Source organism: Pan paniscus, chromosome 1 (assembly GCF_029289425.2).
Source record: "Pan paniscus chromosome 1, NHGRI_mPanPan1-v2.0_pri, whole genome shotgun sequence".
In the NCBI taxonomy this organism is placed as follows: Eukaryota; Metazoa; Chordata; class Mammalia; order Primates; family Hominidae; genus Pan; species Pan paniscus.
In genome coordinates this window covers 172,271,298-172,297,023 of record NC_073249.2, presented here as the reverse complement: position 1 = coordinate 172,297,023, position 25,726 = coordinate 172,271,298, and the positions used below count along the sequence as shown (strand labels likewise).

Here is a 25,726-nt window from a genome sequence, read left to right as displayed (position 1 = left end):
GGCTTACTCCTGTAATCCCAATAGTTTGGGAGGCTGAGGCAGGTGGATCACCTGAGGTCAGGAGTTTGAGACCAACCTGGCCAACATAGCAAAACCCTGTCACTACTAAAAATACAAAAAAATTAGCCAGGCGTGGTGGTGCACGCCTGAAGTCCCAGCTACGTGGAAGGCTGAGGCACCAGGATTGCTTGAACCCAGGAGGCAGAGATTGCAGTGAGCTGCGATTGCACCACTGCATGCCAGCCTGGGTGACAGAGCAAGACTCCATCTCAAAACAAAACAAAACAATAGACATGTAGATTAACAGAACCAAAGTACAGAGTCCAAAAACAGACCCAAGCAATTGAGTCTATTACTCAAGACTTGAGCTCCTGTGCTTAAGCAGTCCTTGTGCCTCAGTCTCCTGAGCAGCTGGGACTACATGCCACTGTTAGGCACTTATTTAAGACAAATAAAAGTACATGTCGGCTGGGCGCAGTGGCTCACGCCTGTAATCCCAGCACTTTGGGAGGCTGAGGCAGGCGGATCACCTGAGGTTGGGAGTTCAAGACCAGCCTGACCAACATGGAGAAACCCCATCTCTACTAAAAATGCAAAATTAGCCAGTCGTGCTGGTGCATACCTGTAATCCCAGCTACTTGGGAGGCTGAGGTGGGAGAAGCACTTGAACCTGGGAGGCGGAGGTTGGGGTGAGCCGAGATCATGCCACTGCACCCCAGCCTGGGCCACAAGAGTGAAACTCCATCTCAAAAAAAAAAAAAAAAAAAGTACATGTCTACACACAGATTTGAACACAAATGCTCATGCCAGCTTTATTTGTATGATAGCCAGTAACTAGAAACAACCAAAAATCCATCATCAATAGGTGAATGGATAAGCCAATTCTGTTCTATTCATACCATGGCATTCTGCTCAGCAATAATAAAAGAGAACAAATTATTGATATATGCAACAAAACATATGAATTGCAAAATAATTATGCTGAGTGAACAAAGGCAGAGAAAAATAATACATACTGTATGATTCCATTTATATAGAATTTTAGAAAATGAAAACTAATCTAGGGATGGAAGCAGATTATTATTTGCTTGGGGATGTGGGGAAGTGGGCAGTGTAGGGCCATGAGGAAACTTTGGGGGTGATGAATATGTTCATTACCTTGACATGGTGATGAATGAGATGATGGAGATATATACATATATACATATATACACACACACACTATATATATGCATATATATATGCATATATAGTGTGTGTGTGTTTTGATATACATATGTAATTTATATGCATACGTATATATATACATATGTATATATGTGTGTGTGTTTTGATATACATATGTAATTTATATGCATATGTATATATTATGTATGTATATCAAAACTCATCAAATGGCACACTTTAAATATGTGCAGTTGTTTAGTAACTGTATCTCAATAAAGCTATTAAAAACAAAACAGGCTGGGAGTGGTGGCTCATGCCTGTAATCCCAGCACTTTGGGAGGCCGAGGTGGGTGGATCACGAGGGCAGGAGATCGAGACCATCCTGGCCATCATGGTGAAACCCTGTCTCTACTAAAAATACAAAAATTAGCCGGGCATGGTGGTGTGCACCTGTAGTCCCAGCTTCTCAGGAGGCTGAGGCAGGAGAATTGCCTGAACCCAGGTGGCGGAGGCTGTAGTGAGCTGAGATTGTGCCACTGCACTCCAGCCTGGGGATAGGGCAATACTATGTTTCAAAAAAAAGAAAAAGAAAAGGAAAGAGATTGGCTAAATAAATTGAAGTAGATCCACATAAAGAAATACTGTAAAGAAATACTGTGTAGCAATAAAAATCATGGAAAGGCTCAGCACGATGGTTCATGCCCGTAATCCCAGCACTTTAGGAGGCTGAAGAGGAAGGATCACTTGAAGCCAGCAGTTCAAGTCCAGCCTGGACAGATGGGTAGATCCCATCTCTACGATTAAAAAAAAAAAAAGAAAGAAAATCATGAAAAGATAATTGTTTAATATTTGATAATTAAGAGAAAAAGCAGATTACAAAACAGTATATCCAATATGGTTAATCTGAGTATTTTCAGGATTCACCACTTGATTAGAGTGGCACATTAAAATTAAACCATGGTTTACACAGACCAGATTCATCTTGCCAGGGTGGGAATTCCCCTTCTCAGCACAGTCCACCTGCCCCATATGTTTCTGGGTGTTCCCACATGTGCCTCACTTGCACTTGGAAAGTGATCTAAGATGTCCTTTTGTAGTAGGATGAGCTGCAGACAAAACTCCTTAGACACTGGATTAAAGAAGGAAGAGGTTTTTATTCAGCCGGGAGCGTCGGCACTTTGCTGTTGCTGACACCTAGGGCCTCTGCTGAGCTGAGGCTCCAACACTGATGAGGACAGCTGAGCAAAAGATGGCTGGAGTGGCCATCCAGGCTGCTGCCAAAGCCCCATGCACGGGGTGTTCATCATTCTGCCATGACATTGAACCCTTACCGTGCTCTCAGAGGATGGTGGAAGCAAGTGACAAAGGCAAGGCCCCCGTTTTTGTTACACCGAGAGGCCCTCCACAGGAGGGCTGCTTGGGCCCCAGGTGGCCAAGCTCAGCACAGCTGCTCTCTTTGTACATAAATTGCCCTTTTCTCCCCAGAGTTGTGGGGGCAGGATGAGTTCAGGTGCCAGCCTCTGTGGGTGCCTGGAATGCCTAGCCCCCTCCGAATCCCTGGTTCTGGTGTGTGGAATGCACTCCACCTGCCAAGTGCCTCCTCCTCCGGGGATTCACTTCCTTCTTAGAAGGGACCACCACTGTGTTTTGTCAGGCCCCTTCTAAGTTTGCCAGCTGAGCCTAGATCCCAAACATGACACTAATGGATGTTTTTCTTTTTCTTTTTTTCTTTTTTTTGAGACAGTTTCGCTCTTGTCATCCAGGCTAGAGTGCAGTGGCGCGATCTCAGCTCACGGCAAGCTCCGCCTCCCGGGTTCAAGCAATTCTCCTGCCTCAGCCTCCCGAGTAGCTGGGATTACAGGCTCCCGCCACCACTCCCGGCTAATTTTTTGTATGTTTAGTAGAAATGGGGTTTCGCCATGTTGGCCAGGCTGGTCTCGAACTCCTGACCTCCGGTGATCCACCCGCCTAGGCCCCCCAAAGTGTTGGGATTACAGGCGTGAGCCACCACGCCCGGCCTGATGGACGTTTTTCTGAGCGACTCTTCTGAGCCCGTGATCACACATTGTAGATTTCATATCATCTCTTACATAACAATACATACGGGGGGTGGGGAGGGAGTGGTACCACCATCTCTTACCAACCACGTCTGCATCTGCCAGCTCTAGTCTAGCTTCTCTCTGAGTAAAGACATCTTGGGTGGTATGCATTTGCTTTGTGCTGTGCAAAACTATCCACTTTTTTTTTTTTTTCTCTTTCTATCAATACCCATGAGGACAAGCACAGCGCATCCTGCTCAGAACCTCATCCCAGGACACAGTGCGTGGTCTGGCACATAGTAGGTGCTCAGTCAAGGTGTGAACGAATAGCAAATATCCCTTTGGAAGGCTGAGTGGCCGGCTCCGCATCGCAGAAGGCGGCTCAGGGGCGCTCCGCCCGGACTTTGCCTGGTGCGGCCGCCCGCGTTTCCGCCTGCGCCCAGCGCCCAGCGCCCAGCGCCCGGGGATTGACGCCTTGCGGGCGGGGAGCCTGGCGCCGGCGGGGCCCAGGCCTGTGTGATGTGCAGCCTGGGCAGCCCCGGGTGCCGCACCCGCGCCGGAGGGGCGGGGAAGGGCAGAGCCGTCCAGGAACTCTACAGCGCCGCCGCCTCCGCGCCTCCCTTCAGCCTGCCCGCAGCTTCCCGCCTCTGGCTGGGCTCGGGGACCTCGGAGGCCTGTTTCTGAGCCCCTCCCCGCGGACTCGCTCCCCGGACGCCCCCAGCAGGCTCCTCTGGCCTCGGCCCTGCACGCCGCCGGGGCGGAGCCTCCCATCCTTTGGGTAAGAGCCCCTTCCCTGCCCCGCGCGGGGGAAGGGCCCCGTTTCCTGGGCTCCTCCTGTGCTCCAGCACGCTGCCTGGGGAGATCAGCCTGTACCCCGGCGCTGGCCTCCAGACAGCCAGGTGCTGCCTCGCACGGTCTTTCTTGCAGGCTGGGGCATGAAGCACCCTGGTATTTACGCTGGGATTGGTCTCTCACTAGGGTTGGGGCGGGCTGTGGTCACCTGGCCCGGCGCGCCGCAGAGGCTGGCTCCGGAGAAGACCTGGGGGCGCAAGACTCAGAGGCCAGAGGGTGCAGCCGCTGCTGACTCATTTGCGGACGGGGCGTCTGGGAGGAGCGCTAGCCCCTGTTGTGAGCGATTTGAGAGCCAGGGCCAAATCTGGGTTCAGACGGCCAGCTGGGCCAGCGAGGGGATTCCAGTCCCCACAGGAGGAGGTGGTGAGAGAGGGAGAGGGAGGGCATATCTGAGGCCCCTAGGCAGGATGCGTTCAGGGCTGGGCCCCACAGCCTGCTCATCCATCCTGAATCTGGCCTCCGGAACTTGGCGTTCCCGCCCTCCGTCCCCACCAGGCTGTGTCTTCTTTCCTCTGGACACTTCTTTCCCCCTCCCCCGGTTTCTCACGGCTTTCCTTGCCCCACCTTCTCCATAAAGAAATGTGGCTGTGAGAAGCGCCACGTTTTGAAGCCAGGTCACCTCCACTTCCTCTAGTGCTGGTATCACTAACCCCTTCCTCTGTCCTTCCTTCCTTTGTCCCTCTCCTCCGCATTTATCCCACAACTTCCTTTATTCTGTCATGCCATGCCTAAGGGGCCCCTAGGAGGGGCCAGGAGCAACTGGGAGTTTTTAGTTTGGAGAACAGGAGGGAATGAGAACGTTCTTGCGTCCACTCATTCATTTGAGCATGCATTTACACATGCGTTTACTTCCATTCACTCACTCATACATTCCTTCATTCTTTTGCAGTTAATTACTCATTCATTCATTTTCTGGACACTTACTGAGCATCTACTATGTTCAAGGCCCTGAGTGTTCGGGGGAGGGGCCAGGATACTCTGATTGGCCAGTCCCATCCCTGATGCCAGCTAGCTCAAGGTCAAAAAGGGGGAATTAGCACAAATCAGTCCAATTTATGAGAAAATGCACCGAGAAAGGGCTGTGAAGTGTGTGTGTGTTGTGTGTGTGTGTGTCTGTGTGTGCACAGGTGTTGGGGCACATAGGGGGAGAATGTAATTCCACTTAGGAGGGGCCAAGAAGGCTTCCTGGAGGCAGTGACATTTGAGCTGGCCTTGATGGCGGGCACGGTTTGGATGTAGACTTATTAAACGGGCATCAGGGTGGAGGGAACAGCAGAAACAAAGGACACACCAGGGGTGTGAGGGAGCAGTGGGCAGTTCTATTCATGGCATGAGGGGATCAGAAGAACGAAGTCTGGACAGGGAGGCCAGGGCTGAGTGGAGGACAGGAGAGAGGAGCAGCCTTGTTCTGAGCAGCCCAGAGCCACGGTCATGGCAAGACCCTTCTGGCTCTTGTGTATGTGTGTGTGGAGCTGTTGGTTCTGGTAGAAGCTGTAGGAGTTCAGCTAGGACAGTACTGAAAGTGGAAGTTGGTGTAGATGGTGTCAGAGGTCCCTCCTCTCCAGAGAGTCCGTGGTCCTGTCTGGAAAGGCCAAAAAGCCAGGAGAGGGAATTCCTGGGAGATTGGTTATTTTATTCACTCATTCATTTCCTCTTTTGCCCTTAAACCCACTCATTCATTCATTCTTCACTTAGTCACCAAACCCTTTCTCTGGGCAAGCCTTGTGCTGGGGACTCAGATGATTCAGAAGTCCCTGCTCATGTGAGCTCCCAGTCTGGTGGGAGAGACAGACCCGTGCCTGACAGCGACAACCCAGAATCACTGTGGAATGTAAATGGAGATAATTTCATTGTGTTTTGTCACTGAGTGGGGAGGCAGAGTTGAGACATGGACCAGAAGAATTAATGCAGACATTTGGCCTCCAGCCAGAAAGGCCTGATCCATGGGACCAGGTGAAGAAGGTTGTAGTTTGGGAAAATGAGTGTTTGAAAGAGAAAATCCTCTGGGTTCACAGGTGTGAAGAGGCAGGCTTTCTCTAAATGTGAGACTCCCCAGAGGCCCACTTAGGGACTGGGCCTTTGGGCTGAGGGCACCACAAACTCCCCTCACATTAGAGATGAACCTGCGGGATTTGGGAGCCCCTAGAGAATTTTCTGGCTGGTCAGCATAAGCTATAAGCAGGTTGTGGAGGGTGGTGGTTAAATTTGTGGGCTTCGGACTTAGATCAGGGTTCAAATCCCGATATTCCCTTCCCAGTGATGTGACTTTGGACAAATGACTCAATACTCTTTGCCTCCATTTTTTCCTCTACAGGAAAATAATAATCATAGTATCTTCCTTTTAGGGTGAGGCCTAAAGGCAATAACATACATGATGTGCTTGCACAGTGCTGGGCATTGAAAAGGGCTGTAATGATAGGGTTATAATGACAGTGACTATGATGATGACAGTGACATACTATCAAGTGCTGCCTTTAAAATCTCTGGGCCTCGGCCGGGCGCAGTGGCTCATGCCGGTAATCCCAGCACTTTGGGAGGCCAAGGTGGGCAAATCACTGACGTCAGGAGTTCGAGACCAGCCTGGCCAACATGGTGAAATCCCATCTCTGCTAAAAAATATTAAAAAACAGGGCCAGGTGTGGTGGCTCACGCCTGTAATCCCAGCACTTTGGGAGGCCGAGGTGGGCCGATCACGGGGTCGGGAGATCAAGACCATCCTGGCTAACACGGTGAAACCCCATCTTTACTAAAAATACAAAAATTAGCCGGGCGTGGTGGTGGGCGCCTGTGGTCCCAGCTACTCGGGAGGCTGAGGCAGGAGAATGGCATGAACCCGGGAGGCGGAGCTTGCAGTGAGCCGAGATTGCGCCACTGCGCTCCAGCCTGGGCGACAGAGCAAGACTCCGTCTCAAAAAAAAAGAAAAAAAAAATAGCTGGGCGTGGTGGCGCGTGCTTGCAACCCCAGCTACTCAGGAGCCTGAGTCAGGAGGATCGCTTGAACCCAGGAGGTGGAGGTTGCAGTGAGCCGAAATTGCGCCACTGCACCCAGCCTGGGTGACAGAGTGAGACTCTGTCAAAAAAAAAAAAAAAAAGAACAAAAAATCTCTGGGCCTCCTTGTCCCCGGGTGTAAAATGGGAGGGCTGACCCCAGCTCGCCAGTTCTCCAAGCGCGGTCCCTGGACCATCGGTATCCTTTGGGGTCTTGTTAGAAACGCAAATTCTTGGGTGCTACTTCAGTTCTATGGAATCAAAAACTGTGGGGACAGGGCCCAGCAATCTATATTTTGACAAGCCCTCCAGGTGATTCTGGTGCAGGCTGGAGTTGGAGAACCGCAGACCTCTTCTTGATCCCCGTTCAGGGCTGTGATCCAGCCATGTGTGTTTCATGCCTCCTGCACATAGTGTCCAAGTCTGCAGGGTGGTGGGGAGGGGGCACAGAGATAGGTAAGATGTGGTCTAAGCCCTCAGGGAGCTCGTGGGTGAGTTGGAAAGGGGAGACAGACACCCATGGGAACATTTACTGGAGTAACAGACTGCACAGAGCTGTTGCGGCGACACAGGAGTGAGCTCTGTAATAAACAGCGCAGAGAGGAGAGGGACCTTTGTGGGTTGGAGGGGCACCTGTTGAAAGATCTAGCTCTCTGCTGCTTGTTGCTTGTTCCTAACACTAAGATTGATTCAGCCTTTCTGGAAGTCCTCTCATAAGTCTAACTGAAGCCTCTCTCATTTCATGCCTTGCTGTGTGGGGGGTGGACAGGGCTCTGGACTTGAGGTCAGGGGTGTGATTCTAGCCAACTTCCTCACTGTGTGTCTTTGGGAGCCTCAATTTCCTCCGGGCCTCAGTTTAGCCATCTGTAAGATGCAGGGGTGAGCCAAATCCAGTGAGTGTGGGACATTGCAGTTGTCTGGAGAGAGGGTAGGCTTGGGAGCCAGGAGCTCTCTGGGTTTTCATTCCTCCTTCTGCAGAGGGAGGATTCTGAAATTGCCCTGGCTGCCTGTCAAGTTAGCTTGGGGACCCATAAGATGAGATATCCCCTCTTTGGGCTGACTTCCTTACCATCCAGGGAAGTCTCATGACACCTGTCCTGTCCACCTCATGTAGCTTTCCTCATGTCAAGCGTGCTCGTCATTCTGTCATTCTCACAGGCTCCTTGATGCCTAAAGCCCAATGTCTGGCATTCGAGCCCTCCATGACAGGTTCCCAGCTTTCCTGCAAGGCCATGCTCCTCACGGCCTATGACTGCCTCCTGTTCTGCGCCTGTCAGGTCTTCCACCTCACCCCTCTTCTCAGCCTATCCAAGCCCATTCGGTCTTCAGGCGAGCTCTAGCACTATCTCCTCCAGGAAGTCTCCAGGATTGCCCCAATCCTCAGGGCCATCCATGGGCCATCTTGCAGTCTTTAGGGTGTGACTTCAGTTTCTCATTTGTAGACACAGAATGACTGACCACTAACAAGCTGTTTGAGGGCAAGGCCTGAGCTCATGGGGATGGACATTATTAGAGTCCTTGACTTGTGGAGCAGGGAGGCCCAGAGAAAGGAGGGAACTTGCCCAGAGTCACATGGTTCATTAGTGAAAGAAGGAGAACTCAGGCCTCTTAGGCAAGACAGGCCCGGAGGATGCATGATTAGATCTGTGGTGAATGAGTGAGAGGCCCTGAGGATGGAAGGAAGGCTGTGGCCTCGGAATCCAGCTGGTCTGTCCCAGTTGGTCTGTGCTGTCACTGGCTGTGCCACCTGGGGCATGTCACGTACCCTTCCTAAGGAATCTTCCCAGTGGGGTTGGAGGAAGACCAGTCCGAGGGCTGTCACACGGCAGGTGCTTGGTTATTATAGGGTGCATGCTATTATTTTCCATCTACTTGTCCATCCCAGCCCCCACGCCTGAATCCTTTCCCTGCCCCTCCACTTCCCACCCCCCACTTCCCTTAGCCACCAAGCACTCATTGTCCTGTCCTTAGTCCAACGTGAGTGTCAAGACCTCCTGATCAAGCCTGTGGGCAGAAGTCAGAGGGAGAAGGGAAAACCCTGGTGGTCTCTCAGTTGGTGGTGGCTAGAGAGAAACTGGAGTGGGTGCCCTAAGGGGCTGAAGCCTGTGTGGCCATCGGGGTGGAATTTGGCAGGTGCCACTTTTAGAAAAGTCACACTGCCTATTTAAAGGAAGTGAGGGGTGTGTCCTCTCCCCAACCAGCAACTGCTGGATGCCTGCGGCCTGGAGCTGGGGAGCTGGTGGGCAGTGCTCCTGGGGTGAAGAATCCTAGCAGGTGGGTCTGGTATCTCTCCGGGAGGTTGCTGGCAGCTCCTTGGCCTCCTGCCACCTTCCAGCCTGACCCCTTGTGGACGGATGGAAGCCTCATGGCTGTTTTGCCCATCTGCTAACTGGGATCAGGGACCTGGACCCCCACCAGCCCCCTTCCCTGGGAGTGATCACAGAGCCAAGAGACACTGTTGGCAGGATGATGGGCTCTGGGACTGGGGGTGCCTGGAGTTTGGCTGGGGCTGGGTGCCCAGTGGGCGGGCACAGGCCCCTTGACGTGGCTGTGGCCTAGCTGGCAGCCTCGTCCTTCCTCTCCGCTAGGCGGGCACTGGAGCTTTCTGTGCAGGGCTCCTAGGAGAAGGGGGGTAGAGGGCAGTCTGAAGAGAGGCGGGACGCGGGGTGATAACAGCTGGCTCTGGTGGGCGGGCGGGAGCTGGGGAGGAGGAGCAGGAGAGGCCCACAGGCTTCATTTGGAGTCAGGCCTGGCTGTTGCTCAGGTGACCAGCTTGTGTCTCTGGGAGGGCGCTGCTTTCCCCGGCCACCCGGCGCGATGATCCAGAATGTCGGAAATCACCTGCGACGGGTATGGAGGGTGGGCTGGGGCAGCGGGAGGGCTCTGGAAGCTGGGCACCCAGAAAGAGACTGATGTTTCCATTTTAACTCAGACGCTCTGCATCTCCTCACACTCTCCACGGGCCATTTTCTAGCTCTCTTTGGAAGGAGAAATCGCAGAACCCCTGGGCTGGTTTATTATCAGCAGCAATCTCCAAACAAGCCCCGGGGTTGTCAGATCCCCCACGGGCTGGCTGTGTAGAGTGGAATCACCTTCAGCAAGTGTCGGCCTCTGGAATTCTATTCGGTGGGTGTATGTTTCTCCCTGCAGAGTTCTGTGCATGTTTCTGGGGGATGTCTGAGCTCCATGGCCTTGTGGTGCTTCATGCTCAGAGCTCAGGACCCCAAAGCCACAGAGCTGATGGGAGTGACAGGGTGTGAGGTATGGGTGTGAGTGAGTATGTGTGGTGGGGTGAGGTCGGCGTTCTCAGGGAGCAGAACCTCTTTGGGAGAGCAAGCACAGGATCACATGACGGCTGCAGAAAGCTGTCCTGCAAGGTGACCTTGAAGAGAACTTTTCCCTGCGCTTTGGAGCTGAGATTAGGTGCTGAGGCACACGGCAGACCCAAGTGCCCAGCAGCGCCTGGCAGTGGATGGAGTGTATGGAGATGGGCTCAGGACAGACTGGCAGAGGTTGTAATGGGTGTAGTGTGGCTGACCTCTGAGGATATTTTCAGGAAAAGCCTTTTTTTAAAGGGGCTGGAACAACTAAATGTCTTATCTATCCTCTCCCTCCATCTGCACAGCCACTGCACAACTCAGCATCCTCACCGGGCCCTGTGCATCTTGTCTCCCCTGGCTCCCCCATTCCATGTCAGCCCCTTTCAGTCCACTCTCCACACTGGAGGGATGCTTCTAAAAAGTAAATGTGCTGACTCCTCACCTGCTCAGACAGCTACCCGAGGATGATTTTCACATCCCTTACTTGAGACAAAGGGATGTTGGCACTCTGGCTCCTGCCCATGCCTCCCTTTTTCTTCCACCATCCCCACCCCTCTGCTGTCTCTGCTTCAGCCATAGTGAGCTGCTCTCCGCGGCTTCAGTGTCCCACTTTTGTTCTCTCCTCCAGGCTGTTGTACTTGCTATGTCTTCTGCCGGAGTTACCCCCAGCCTTCCTGCATCTCCCCAAACTTGTCTCCCCGGCAAGTTCCTTCTGAGCCCTCAGATCTCAGCTCAGGTGCTGCCTCCTCTGGAAGTCCTTCTCAGATTTCTCATGACACCATGAGCCTCTGTGTTAGCCCCTTTTCAAACTGGATTGTGTGCTAGACTGGCACATACATCCCTCCCACCAGCCAGGGAGCAACACGAAGCTGCTCTTGGTATACCCAGCACAGGGACGGGTGTGGCCAGAGGCCAGGGAATGCTTAATGAATGAATGGGGACAGGCAGCTTTTCAGCAGCGAGGCTAAGGGTGGGATCTGAGTAGCAGGGCCGCTTGCTCTTGTCACCTGAGTGCAGGGCAGAGTGTCTCCCAGGTGGGAGGGGCTCCTCGTATCTTCTCTTGTGCCCTGTTGTATTTAACCCTTTATGACTTTTTCCTTCATCAGTAACTGGGGGCAAGGCACTGGGGAAGAGGCATATCGTTATCACTGTTTTACAGAGATAACAATAGTAACAAATCTTCACATAGCTCTTTGCATTTATGAACTCATTCAGTTCTCTATGAGGTAGGTACAGTTATCATCCCCGTATCTCAGATAAGGACCCTCACAGAGGGTAAGTGACTTGCCCAAGATCACACTGGTAGGAAGTGGCAGAGCTGGGATTAGAACCCAGCAGTTTGGCCCCAGAGTCTGAGCTCTTAAGGAGCCTGAGGCTCAGCCAGATGAAGGCGCAGATGTGGGATTCCAACCCACACGTCCTGACTCTGAGCCCAGCTGGCATTCAGCTTCCTTGCACTACCTTTGTTGAGTCTGGGGGTGGAGGTGGGTGTTGGGAGTGGAAGTTGGGCTCTTGAGGACACAGGTGGCCTCCTGTCAGCTAAGAACACTCTGGCCTTGATTGCCACCTCTGCACCATTGTCTGGATGGCAGATCTCTTTGGATTTCTCTTGAATTCCCTTAGTTCCTCTGGAATACAAGAGGGTTTGGGAACATTTTCTGGCTTGGTACCAAAGCTGTTTTTAATGAAAAGCAAACAAGCAAATAAACAATCCCTGGCCAGCTGTGGTGGCTCACACCTGTCATCCTAGCACTTTGGGAGGCGGAGGCAGGTGAATTGCTTGAGCTCAGGAGTTTGAGACTAGCTAGGCCAACATGGTGAAACCCCATCTCTACAAAAATATGAAAAAAAAAAAAATAGCTGGGCATAGTGGTGTGCACCTGTGGACCCAGCTACTCGGGAGGCTGAGGTGGGAGGATCACTTGAGCCTGCCTGGGAGGCGGAGGCTGCAGTGAGCCAAGATCATGCTACTGTACTCTAGCCTGGATGACAGAGTGAGATCCCGTCTCAAAACAAAAACAAAAACAAAAACAAACAAAAAACCCCACCAAGCTGGGTGTGGTGACCCATGCCTGTAATCCCAGCACTTTGGGAGGCCGAGACGGGTGGATCACTTGAGGCCAGGAGTTCGAGACCAGCTCGGCCAACATGGTGAAACCCCATCTCTACCAAAAATACAAAAATTAGCTGGGCATGGTGGCATGCTCCTATAGTCCCAGCTACTCGGGATGCCGAGGCAGGAGAATTGCTTGAACCCAGGGGGCAGAGGTTGCAGTGAGCTGAGATCACACCACTGCACTCCAGCCTGGGCGACAGAGTGGTCTCAAAAAAAAAAAAAAAAGAAAAAAAAAACAGCAACAGCAACAACAAAAAACTCACCAAATTGTCTTTAATAGGGACTAAACTGGGAATAGAAGAGGGGGTCTCAGATAATCCACAAGCCCCACTTTGCATGGTTGGGGGCCATTTTCAGTGTCCTGTGGCACTGTAGACAGAGTTAGCATTGGAGTTCAAGGGCTCTGGTCCCTACTCGCCCCTGGGTACCCAGCAAGTGAGTGGGCGACTGAATGAAGTGGTCAGCCTGCTGCCACGCTCGGGGCTGGGAGAACTGCTGAGTGCAGTGTGGTGGTGCGGGAAAGGTCTCCCTGTCCCGCTTCAATCCTTGCCTCTCCCCGTGGAGAGCTCTTCTTTCCCTTTCCAAGACATCAGTCTACACTGGGCACTGAGTCTCACATTTCTGGGCTAGCAGGGACCCACTGGTGCCCTCGTAGGAGGTGGGCAAGGGTCCTGGGAAGTCTGGGAACCTCTGCCCAGCCTCAGGTCTAGCCTGGCCCAGGTCAGCTCTCAGTGGGGCTCAGAAGCTTTTTTTACTCCGGGGCTGGCTGTTTTTGTTTTGTTTTGTTTTTGTTTTTGTTTTTGTTTTGAGATGGAGTCTCACTCTGTCACCCAGGAGTGCGGTGGTGTAATCTTGGCTCACTGCAGCCTCTGCCTCCTGGATTCAAGGAATTCTCCTGCCTCAGCCTCCGGAGTAGCTGGGATTACAGGTGCCCACCACCACACCCAGCTAATTTTTGTATTAGCCTCCAACCACACAATGCAATCCTACTGTTTTACCTTGAACCTGAGGACAGCTGGAGGGCTCCCCACAACCTCCTCAGCTTCATAAGGGGTCTAACCCAGAGTGTGGGGAGGTTCAGGCACAACAGTTGGATGTTCACCCCACGGTTCACTGTGTGACCTTTGGCCAGGGGTTCCTCTCTCTAGGCCTTAGGGTGCTGGGTGATCCCTGAGGTCCCCACCAGCCTGGACATCCTGGGGCTCTGAATGTTTGTGAAGGGTTTGTCTGCCACCATGAAGTTGATCCTGACAGTGAGAGGCAGGGTCCCGTCTCTCTTGAGGACCCTACTCTGTGTTGGAGGTGGGGAGACCTTAGACATAAAATGATGGGCCTATCATATACGAGGAGTCCCAAAACTGCTGAATGAATGAGTGACCACGGGTGCTCAGAAGCAGGCTGAGGTGGTCCTAGAAAGCTTCCTGGAGGAAGAGGTGAGACTTGAACATGTAGCATCAGCCTGTTCAGGAGCCATATGTGAACCCCCAGGCTCAGCCGTGGGCAGACACTCTTAGTGTTTTTTTTGTTTGTTTTTGAGGCAGAGTCTCACTCTGTCTCCCAGGCTGGAGTGCGGGAGTACAGTGGTGCCATCTCAGCTAACTGCAACCTCCACCTCTCTGGTTCAAGCGATTCTCGTTTCTTGGCCTCCTGAGTAGCTGGGACTACAGGTGCGTGCCATTGGCTAATTTTTTCTATTTTTAGTAGAGACGGGGTTTCACCATGTTGGCCAGGCTGGTCTTGAACTCCTGACCTCAGGTGATCTGCCTGCCTTGGCCTCCCAAAATGCTGGGATTACAGGCATGAGCCACCATGCCCGGCCCACTCTTAGTGTTTTTGTTTTCGTTGTTGTTTGTTTTTGTTTTTTTTTTTTTTTTTTGAGACGGAGTTTCGCTCTTGTTGCCCAGGCTGGAGTGCAGTGGTGCAATTTTGGCTCACCACAACCTCTGCCTCCCAGGTTCAAGCGATTCTCCTGCCTCAGCCTCCCAAGTAGCTGGGATTACAGGCATGTGCCACCATGCCCGGCTAATTTTGCATTTTTAGTAGAGATGGGGTTTCTCCATGTTGGTCAGGCTGGTCTCGAACTTCCGACCTCAGGTGATCCACCCGCCTAGGCCTCCCAAAGTGCTGGGATTACAGGCGTGAACCACCCTGCCCGGCCAGTGTACTTAATTTATCTGGAGGACTCTTTTTTTGCTCTCCAAAATTTTATTTTAATATGCATAGCATAAGGGAATGATTACCTCATTAAAAAAATTTTTTTTAATGGGCCAGGCATGGTGGCTCATACCTATAATCCCAACACTTTGGGAGGCCGAGGTCGGTGGATTACTTGAGGTCAGGAGTTTGAGACCAGCCTGACCAACATGGAGAAACTGTGTCTCTATTAAAAATACAAAAATAAGCTGGATGTGCTCAGTTGAACCTGGGAGGTGGAGGTTGCAGTGAGCCGAGATCGCGCCACTGCACTCCAGCCTGGGTGACAGAACAAGACTCTGTCTCAAAAAAACATTAACAAAAAAAAATGGACAGATAACATTCTATGTTTTTATCATGTACAAATGATGTTTTGAAGTACGTATACATTATGTTATGACTAAATCTAATTAACAGATACATTACCTCACATAGTTTTCATTTTTTTGGTGATAGTGCAGAACATCTACTCTGCATTTTTCAAGAATACAATATATTGTCATTAACCGTATCACCTTACTGTATAATAGATCTCTTGAAATTTATTCCTCCTAAGTGTAATTATGCATCCTCTGACCAAGATCTCTCCATCCCCCCTAACAACCCCTGCCTCTGATAAGCAGCATTATACTCTATTTCCATGAAATCAACTTTTTAAGATTCATGTCTGAGGGAGGTCATGTAGTATTTGTCTTTCTGTGCCTGGCCCTTATTTCACTTAATATAACATACTCTGGGGGAGGTGGCTCGTGCCCATAATCCCAGTACTTCGGGAGGCTGAGATGGGCGGATCGCTTGAGCTCAGGACTTCGAGGCCAGCCTGGGCAACATGGCAAAACCCGATCTCTACAAAAACCACAAAAATTGCCAGGTGTGGTAGCATGCGCCTCTAGTCCCAGCTAGTTGGGAGGCTGAGGTGGGAGGATGGCTTGAGCCTGGGAGGTGAAGGTTGCTGTGAGCTGAAGTTATTGCATTTCAGCCTGGGCAACAGAGCCAGACCCTGTCACACACAAAAACAAAAACAAAAACAAAACAAAACAAAAGAAAACAACAAAAAAAACTCCACCATAACATACTCCAGGTTCATCCATGTAGTTGCAAATGGCAGGATTTTATTTTATTTTATTTTTATGGCTGAATAGTATTCCATAGTGTGTGTGTGTGTGTGTGTGTGTGTGTGTGTGTGTGTGTGTGTGTATATATATATATATATTTTTTTTTTTTTTTTTTTTGAGATGGAGTCCTGCTTTGTCACCCAGGCTGGAATACAGTGGTGCAATTATGGCTTACTGCAGCCTTGAGCTCCTGGGCTCAAGCAAGCCTCCTGCCTCAGCCACCTGAGTAGCTGGGAATTAGAGGTATGCACCACTGTGCCCAGCTAATTTTTTTTTTAAGTTTTTGTAGAGATGGGTTCTCTCTATGTTGACCAGGCTGGTCTTGAACTCCTGGCCTCAAACTATCCTCTCCCCTTGGCTGTTGGGATTGCAGGTTTGAGCCACCACACCCAGCTTTATACCACATTAAAAAAATCCATTCATCCACTGGTGGACACTTAGTTGGTTCCATATCTTGGCTATTGTGAAGAGTGCTGCAATAAACATGGGAGTAGAGGTATCTCTTCAATATACTGATTTCATTTCCTTTGGCTATATACCCAGTAGTGGGACTGCTGGATCATATGGTAATTCTATTTTTAATTTTTTGAGGAACCTCCATACTGTTTTCCATAATGGCTGTACCAATATACATTCCCATGAACAGTGTCAAAAGGTTGCCTTTTCCCCAAATCCTTGCCAACACATATTGTCTTCTGGTTTTGTTTGTTTGTTTGTTTGTTTTGAGACGGAGTCTCACTCTATCGCCCAGGCTGGAGTGTAGTGGCACGATCTTGGCTCACTGCAACCTCCGCCTCCCGGGTTCAAGTGATTCTCCTGCCTCAGCCTCCCAAATAGCTGGGATTACAGATATTGCGACACCATGCCTGGCTAATTTTTTGTATTTTCAGTAAAGACGGGGTTTCACCATGTTGGTCAGTCTGGTCTCGAACTCGTAACCTCATGATCCACCTGCCTTGGCCTCCCAAAGTGCTGGGATTACAGGCGTGAGCCACCACGTCCGGCTCTGGTTTTTTGATAGTAGCTATTCTGACAGGTATGAGATGCTATTTCATTGTGGTTTTGATTTGCATTTCCATGATGATTAGTGATGTTGAGCATTTTTTTCATATATCTGGTGGACATTTGTATAGCTTCCTTTGAGAAATGCCTATTCAGGTCTTTTGCCCATTTTAATTTTTTTTCTGTTGAGTTGTTTTACTTCTTTGTATATTTTGGGTGTTAACCCCTTGTCAGATATATAGTTTGTAAATATTTTCTCCCATTCTGTAGGTTGTCTCTTAACTCTGTTGATTGGTTCCTTTGCTGTGCAGAAGTGTTTTAGTATAAAGAAATCACATCTATTTTTGCTTTTGTTGCCTATGCTTTTGAGACCCTATCCAAAAAATTCTTAGCTAGCACAATGTCATGAAGTGTTTCCCTTATGTTTTCTTCTAGTAATTTTGTAGTTTGGGGGTCGTACATTTAAGTCTTTAACTCATTTTTATTTTTTATTTTTTTTTGAGACGGAATCTCACTCTGTCGCCCAGGTTGGAGTGCAGTGGCATGATCTCGGCTCACTGCAACCTCCGCCTCCCAGGTTCAAGTGATTCTCCTGCTGCCTCAGCCTCCCAAGTAGCTGGGATGACAGGCACATGCCACCACGCCTAACTAACTTTTGTATTTTTAGTTGAGATGGGATTTCACCATGTTGGCCAGCTTAGTCTCGAACTCCTGACCTCAGGTGATCCACCCGCCTCAGTCTCCCAAAGTGCTGAGATTACAGGTGTGAGCCACTGCACCTGGCCTGAATTGATTTTTTTATACAGTGAGAGATAAGGGATTGATTTCATTTTTCTACATGTGGGTATCCAGTTTTCCCAACATCAATTATTGAATAGACTGTCCCTTCCCCAATGTGTGTTCTGGCACCTTTGTTGAAAATCAGTTGGCTGTAAATGTGTAGATTTATTTTGGAGCTCTCTATTCTGTTCCATTGGTCTATATGTCTGTCTGTTTTTATACCACTACCATACTGTTTTGGTTAATGTAGCTTTGTAGTATATTTTGAAATCAGGTAGTACAGTATGATGCCTTTGGCTCTGTTCTTTTTGCTCAAGATTGCTTTGGCTATTTGGGGTCTTTTGTGGTTCCATATGAATTTTAGGCTTGTTTTTTCTGTTTCTGTGAAGAATGTCATTGGCACTTTGATAGGGATTGCATTGAATCTGTAGATCACTTTGAGTAGTATGGACATTGTCACCATAATTCTTCTGATCCATGAACATGGGATCTTTTCATTTATGTCTTCTTCAATTTCTTTCATTAACGTTTTATAGTTTTCATTGTAGAGTTTTTTTTTTTTTTTTGAGACAGAGTCTCACTGTGTAGCCCAGGCTGGAGTGCAGTGGCGTGATCTTGGCTCACTGCAACCTCTGCCTCCTGGGTTCAAGTGATTCTTCTCCCTCAGTCCCCCGAGTAGCTGGGATTACAGGTGTGTGCCACCATGCCTAGCTAATTTTTGTGTTTTTAGTAGAGACAGAGTTTCACCATTGTTGGCAAGGCTCGTCTCGAACTCCTGACCTTGGGTGATCCACCCACCTTGGCCTCCCAAAATGCTGGGATTACAGACGTGAGCCATCACATCTGGTCTTCACTGTAGAGATCTTTCATCTCCTTCATTTATTTTTTAAGAGACAGTGTTTCCCTCTGTTGCCCAGGTTGGAGCACAGTGGTCTGGTCATAGCTCACTGTGGCTATGAATTCCTGGGCTCAAATGATACTCCTGCCTCAGCCTCCCAAGTAGCTGAGACTGCAGGCATGTGCCACCACACCTGGCAGATTTTTTATTTAAAAAAATTAAAAAAAATTTTTATACTTAGGCCAGGCATGGTGGCTCACGCTTGTAATCCCAGCACTTTGGGAGGCCAAGGCAGGCAGATCACAAGGTCAGGAGTTCGAGACCAGCCTGGTCAACATGGTGAAATCCCATCTCTACTAAAAATACAAAAATTAGTCAGGCATGGTGGTGCGCACCTGTAATCCCAGCTACTGAGGAGGCTGAGGCAGGAGAATTGCTTGAACCCGGGAGGCGGAGGTTGCAGTGAGCCGAGATCATGCCACTGCACTCCAGCCTGGGTGACAGAGCAAGATTCCATCTCAAAAAAAAAAAAGAAAAAAATTAAATTATTTATCTACCCTTGTGTGCACTGAAAAAAACATTTTAAGAGATAGAGTCTTGCTATGTTGCCCAGGCTGGTTTCAAACTATTGGGCTCAAGCAATCCTCCCACCTCAGCCTCCTGAGTAGCTGGAATTACAGGCATGAGCCACCACTCCTGGTTTTTACCTCCTTGGTTAAATTTATTCTCAGGTATTTTATTTTATTTTATTTTTCGTAGCTATTGTCAATGGGATTGTTTTCTAGATTTCTTTTTTAGATAGTTTGCTATTAGTATATAGAAAGACTACTGACTTTTGTATGTTGATTTTGTATCCTGCAACTTTACTGAATTTATTATTCCTACCAGTTTTTTAGTGGAGGCTTTAGGGTTTTCTATATATAGGATTTATGACATCTGCAAACAGGGACAATTTAACTTCCTTCTTTCCAATTTGGATGCCTTTTATTTCTCTCTCTTGCCTAATTGCTCTGGCTAGGACTTCCAGTATTACGTTGGATATAAGTGGTAAAAGTGGGCATCTTTGTTTTATTCCACATTTTAGATGAAAAGCTTTCAACTTTTCCCTGTTCAGTGGAGGACTCTTCTTCATCCTTCAAAACCCAGCTGGGCTATCATTTCCCCTTTGAATCCTCATCTTGTCTGTCCCTAGAGTTAATGACGTCTCCTCAGGATGTTGTATACACTTCACTTGTTCCCTCCACGGGTACTTACTGTACTGGGGGATTAACAGGTAGCCAGTGCTGGGTATGCTGTGGCCAATGATATAGCCTGTCTCCTGGAGCTGACAGCTAGTGCAGGAGAGATAGGGAGAAGGTATTCAAATAAACAATGATGAAAATCTGCAATAAGTGCTATGAATAGCAGTAATAACAGTAAATGCCATACAAGTGCTAGCTGTATGCCATGCCTGCAGTAACTCATTATTCCTTATAACAACTCTGTGAAGTAGATAATTGTGTCTGTATTAAAGATGAAACTGAGACAGACAGGTTAAGTAAGTTGCCCGAGGTAACACAGCTAGTAAGTAGCATTGCTGGGATTAAATTGAGACTGTCTGGAGAACAGGGAACTGTGAGAGAATGATGATGGGGTCAGGGGAGAGCTCTCTGAGCAGACGACAGCTGAGCAGAAAGCTAGCAGCTGAGAAGGCAGCCTTGGGAAGATCTGGGGGAAGAGCATTCCAGGCAAGGGGAACAGAATCCATTGGCAGGCTCCAAGGCTGGGGCGAGCTTGGTGCATCCATCTGAGCAGCTGAATAGGGGCCCAGCAGCCCCTGCTACTCACTCCTCACTCCACTTGGAGTGGAGGGAGCAAAGGGGAACCATGATGATGTGTTTCCCTGGGTCGCTGAGCCCAGCGTGCAGGGACTGCATATCTTGGCACTAAGCCTGGGGACAAGGTCAGGAGTTCGAGACGAGCCTTGCCAACAATGGTGAAACTCTGTCTCTACTAAAAACACAAAAATTAGCTAGGCATGGTGGCACACACCTGTAATCCCAGCTACTCGGGGGACTGAGGGAGAAGAATCACTTGAACCCAGGAGGCAGAGGTTGCAGTGAGCCAAGATCACGCCACTGCACTCCAGCCTGGGCTACACAGTGAGACTCTGTCTCAAAAAAAATGGTTCCCCTTCTCTGTATGGCCAGCACCTTGAAGGTCTCAGCTGCCTCCCCATTCACCCCCTGACTCCTCACAACAGGGAGGTGGGTAAAAGGCTCAGCCCCCGTGAGAGACGAGGCACAGAGAAGTGAGGTGACGTGCCTGGGCTTGCACACCTGGCAAGAGACCCAGAGCTCTCATCTGCTAGACTGGGTCCCCCTTTCCAGCCCTTGTCTCGGCTAGGGGGGCATCTGGAACTTCCGTGCACCTAGAATGTGGCCTCACTGTTACATGTGGACCCACCCCATCCCAGCCTCCTCTGCCCACCCTCACACACTGACAGTGTAGATTCAGGGCCCCAGGCTGAGCTGACCCCACCCCACACACCTCAGGGTCGAGGGAGGCTGCCCACTGCCCCTCACCTGTGCCTGAGCTGGAGCAGGGCCAAGCTGGCATCCCGGGAGCCTTCGGAGAGCTGCTCATCACTCGGCCCGATGACGAAAAGGGTGCTGCCTTAGAGGCACTCACTCACCTCACCTCTGTGGGCATCAGTTTCCTAATATGAACCAGTTCTCTTCCTGCAGATCATGCCAAATTGTTGTCAGGAATAGAGATGTTGAAAAAAATGGAGAACTCGGCACATAATTGGCCATGGTGAATAGTTTTCCTTTTTTTTTTTTCCATCTCATGTGAACCTCAGTTTTCTCAGTGGTTCAATGGTAGGGTCAGTTGGTCAGATGAGATGGTGAAAGCAAACTTTTCTGTTGAGGACCTACTAAGTGTCAGGCATATTTAAACTTCCCAACAGCTTTGCAAGGCTTCTGGTATTTATCTGGCTTTACAAGTTAGAAAACCAAGGCTCTGGTATGAAGCCACTGTGATCTAATTAGAGAATTCAAAGCCTCATCTGACCCCAAGCTCCAGCTGGGCAGGGGCCCTGGGTGCTGAAGCTCCTCTCCTTGTCCTGGGCTGACCTGGCTGAGCCAAGGAACTGACACCTCTGCCTTATGCCTGCTCTGTCCCGTGGCTCCAGGGACAGATGGTGCTGCTGGCTGGGTCCTCTGCCAGCTCCCTGGCTGCAGGCCTGTGTGCTCCTGCCATTCCCAGGGGCAGCCTTGCGGGTTAGAGGTGACATTGGGGCAGTGATGGACTGGGGCAGACCAGAGTCTGACACTTTGGGGACACAGGGATGAGCCAGACTAGACCTGTCCTCAGATGCCCTCAGGTTGATGGAGAGACAGAGGGAGGTACAAACCTACTATGACAGCACAGCACAGCACAGCCAGGATGTGACAGAGGGAAGCACCAAGATAGCCCCTCACCAGCCCAGTGGTCAGGGTGGGCTCCCTGGAGGAGGTGATGGGTTAGGTTGGCCCTAAAAGCTTTTCTGGGTTAGGAAGAATGATCCAGGCAGAGGCACCTGTATGTGAGAGATGTGAAGGAGCCAGGTCCACAGAGAAATGAGGGAGTTAAGGGCACCCTCCTTGACCCCCTTGTCCATGTAATAGGTATATCCTGCCTAGGGCTTCTTCAGTAGTAATAATTTGTCCTCAGCAAATGATATATTAACTAATTAATATCAGTGGACGTGAATTATTAAGCATCTGTTTTTGTTTTCTCGAGACAAGGTCTCACTCTGTTGTGCAGGCTGGAGTGCAGTGGTGCAATCATAGCTCACTGAAGCCTTGAATTCCTAGGCTCAAGTGATCTTCCTGCTGTAGCTTCCCCTCTCAGCCTCCCAAGTAACTGGTACACCTGACCTAGCAACCAAAAGAACAATGTGTCAACTATGCTTGGCTATTTTTCTTTTGAGACAGAGTTTTGCTCTGTTGCCCAGGCTGGAGTGCAATGGCACGATCTTGGCTCACTGCAACCTCCGCCTCCTGGGTTCAAGCAGTTCCCCTTTGTCAGCCTCCTGAGTAGCTGGGATTACAGGCGCCTGCCACCATGCCCGGCTAATTGTTTGTATTTTTAGTAGAGATGGGGTTTCACCATGTTGGCCAGGCTGGTCTCGAACTCCTGACCTTAGACAATCTGCCCACCTCGGCCTCCCAAAGTGCTGGGATTACAAGGCAATCCGCCCACCTTGGCCTCCCAAAGTGCTGGAATTACAGGTGTGAGCCATCGTGCCCAGCTGCTTGGCTAATTTTTAAAAAATGTATTCTAGAGATGGGGTTTCGCCATGTTGCCAAGGCTGGTCTTGAACTTCTGGCCTCAAGTGATCCTTCTGCCTTGGCCTCTGAAAGTGCTGGGATTATAGGTGTCAGCCACTGCACCCAGCTTAAGCAACTTGGAGAGGCAGCCCAGTGAGTAGAAATGGCTTTAATATTGAGAAAAGCGAAATCTCAGCTCCATCACTCACCGGCAAAGTGCCATTAGACAAGGCTTTTATAACCCAAGCCTCAGTTCCCTTTTCTGTGCAGGAGGAATAATTGTCCCTCACAGGGTTTTGGTGAGGATGAATGGTGTTATGGATATAAAGCAATTTTATATAATGTATAGAAAGGCCTGAAACTTAGTAGGTGCTTAGTAAGGATGCACCAGGATTCCAGAGACACATGAGATGTGGACCCTGTCTTCAAGGAGTTTCTTATTACCACATGTGTGTATTCTTTTACAGCCTAGAAAGCTCTATGGGCCAGGCTCAGTGGCTCATGCCTGTAGTCCCAGGACTTTGGGAGGCAGAGGCAGGAGGATCACTTGAGCCCAGGAGTTCCAGACCATCCTGGGCAACACAGACCTCATCTTACTAAAAATAACATGTAAAAAATTAGGCTTGGTGCCGTGGCTCATGCCTGTAATCCCAGCACTTTGGGAGGCTGAGGGAGGTGGGGGTGGATCACTTAAGATCATTAGTTCAAGACCAGCTTGGCCAACATGGTGAAACCCCATCTCCACTAAAAATATAAAAATTAGCTGGGTGTGGAGGCTTGTGCCTGTAATCCCAGCTACTCGGGAGGCTGAGGCAGGAGAATCGCTTGAACCCAGAAGGCGGAGGTTGCAGTGAGCCGAGATTGTGCCACTGCACTCCAGCCTGGGCAACAGAATGAAACTCCATCTCAAAAAAAAAAAAAAAAAAAAAAATTAGCCAGGTGTGGTGGTGCGTGCCTGTAGTCTCAGCTACTCAGCTACTCAAGGGGCTGAGGTGGGAGGATTGCTTGAGCCTGGGAGGTAGAGGCTGCAGTGAGCCATGATGGCACCACTGCACTCCAACCTGGGTGACAGAGCAAGACCCTGTCTCCAGAAGAAAAAGAAAAAATAAAAGAAAAAAAGAAAAAAAGAAAGAAAGCTGTGTGCAGCTTTGCGTTGTCTGTTATTCAGAAGCCTGGTAGGTCAGTGCTTGGCTAACAGCACCCGGGCTGTGGCCCAGAGAGGACCAGGTTCAGGTTGCCTGCGGGGGGTGGGGAATCTCAGGTCTCTCCACTCCTTGGCATTGTCTTATTTACGACCTCTAGAATAGGCTGTGATCTGCCCTGGGGCGTGGCCCTACCCAGGTGTGGCCCTGTGCCAGACGTGGACTCGGTGAGAGGTCGGAAGGGGAGTGGCCTTGGGACTTCCTTTCAGCAGCCTCTGGTTTCCAGCACCACACCTGGGCCGAGCTGAAGCAGGTGGGTCTGACTTTTCTTTTGATCCCTTAGGGAGGGTGTGGAGAGACCCAATTCTTCTTTTTCTTCTCCAGGGATACAGCCCCGTGAGTGGTGGGAGGGACAAGTGGGAGGTCTGAAGTCTGAAGACTCTGGCTGGTTCTTGACCGGCTCTCTTCCCCAGCCTCAGCTTCCTCATTCATAACATAGGGATGTCGGGGTTGGGGCGGTGAGGGGTGATAATGGTCCCTGCAACTGGAGCCTGCTTCGTGCCGGGTAGCTTAATGCCATGGCAGGTATTTACAGAGAAGGGGTGTTAAGAGATCAGATGTACATGTGCCTATAGGCTTTGAGAGCAGGGCGAACATGGGAGAGGAAGGGGCCCAAGCATAAAATGACTTTGGGGCCAAGGGAGGGGCCCTCTCTGAAGAGAGTCCAAGGGGAAAAGCATAGCCTTGCATCTCAGCACCGTCTTCCCCCACACCACCCCAGGCCCTCCTTGGCCTTTGAGTTTACTTGGTCCCCACCCTCCCCTTGCTTTTGAAGACTGAACTGGAGCTTCCAGGCAGCAAGGCAAGGAGAAGGTGTGTCTGTGCAGACTGGTTCTCAGCTGGGAAAACAGGAAGGCAGGCCTTCTGGATGGGGAGTCGAGGCAGTGATACTCTTTACCCGGCAGATCCCACTGCCTGGGTGGGATCCACAGGTCGGAAACCACTTCTGCAGTGAGCTCTTTTCCTATAGGCTCATATCACGCAGAAGGTAGGAGTGCTGGGAGGCAACTGATAACAAGGTGTCCAAAGTCCCAGGCTGTGTATCAGAAGTTCCAGTTGTTGGGTGATCTGATCGCCCTCCAGCTGATGTCCCCTCTGCTGCACTCCTGCCAGGCTCTGGAGTCAGAAGGACCCAGGTCCAGTCTCCCCTTTGCCTTTTACTGGCCAGGAGTGCATGAGTGGCCCTTTCCTTGTTCCCTGTCCATTTCCTTTCTCTTATCTGTAAAATAAGGAATGAGGAGGATTCCTGCTTCAGAGTGAGAATTAAAGGGCCCCCAAGAACGAGACCTGGCATACAGTAGGTACATGGTAAGTAGCAGTCATAGATTTCTGAAAAGGGATCTTTGAGCTTCTGCAAAGGCAATTCTTAGCCCCTGTCCTGCAGAAAGCTCTCTTGTCTCAGTAGGATCCCTCCTACTGGATCTGTCCCAGGACCAGATGAACCAACCAGCTTTAGTATCTCCCAGACTCTAGGCAAACAAAGCCCCTTCCAACTGCTACCTTGTTTCTTTGCTCCCTTTTCCCACACACATTTTGAAAAGAGTTTTCTCTGTTCCCACGGTATTACCTCTCATTCTTTCCCTAATTCACTCTAACTGGACTCCTCTCTTCCCCCTCCCTCCCTCCTTCCTACCTTCCTGTCAAAAATCAGTGATAGCTTGTTTCCCCATCTGCCTTGACTCAGAGCTCACGCACCAAAAGGGCCCCCTTCCCTCTGGAGAGCCAGACTCTTCTGGGGTCCTCCCACCTCACTGACTGCTTGCTCGCAGACTCCTTTGCAGATTCCTCCTCCCCACGTGACTTCTAAATAGCTGAGTGT

General features: G+C 50.1%; 1 protein-coding gene across 6 annotated transcripts in view; it reads left to right on the top strand.

Annotated features, from left to right (window-relative positions):
* Nucleotides 1-2,277: 2,277 nt before the first annotated feature.
* ACOT11 (acyl-CoA thioesterase 11) overlaps nt 2,278-25,726 on the top strand; it is a 67,362-nt gene continuing 43,913 nt past the window's right edge. The window contains exon 1 of one of the 6 annotated variants that reach the window (XM_055092324.2): nt 2,278-3,984. Coding sequence is in view for 3 of the 6 variants with exons in the window: in XM_003814992.5 (XP_003815040.1) it covers nt 9,864-9,896 (33 nt within the window). In the remaining 3 variants the exon portion in view is untranslated. Of the gene's footprint in view, nt 3,985-9,739; nt 9,897-10,002; nt 10,173-23,024; nt 24,161-25,726 lie in introns of those variants that run through there. The other 5 variants (XM_003814992.5, XM_057298781.2, XM_057298782.2 and 2 more) reach the window with 5 other exon arrangements.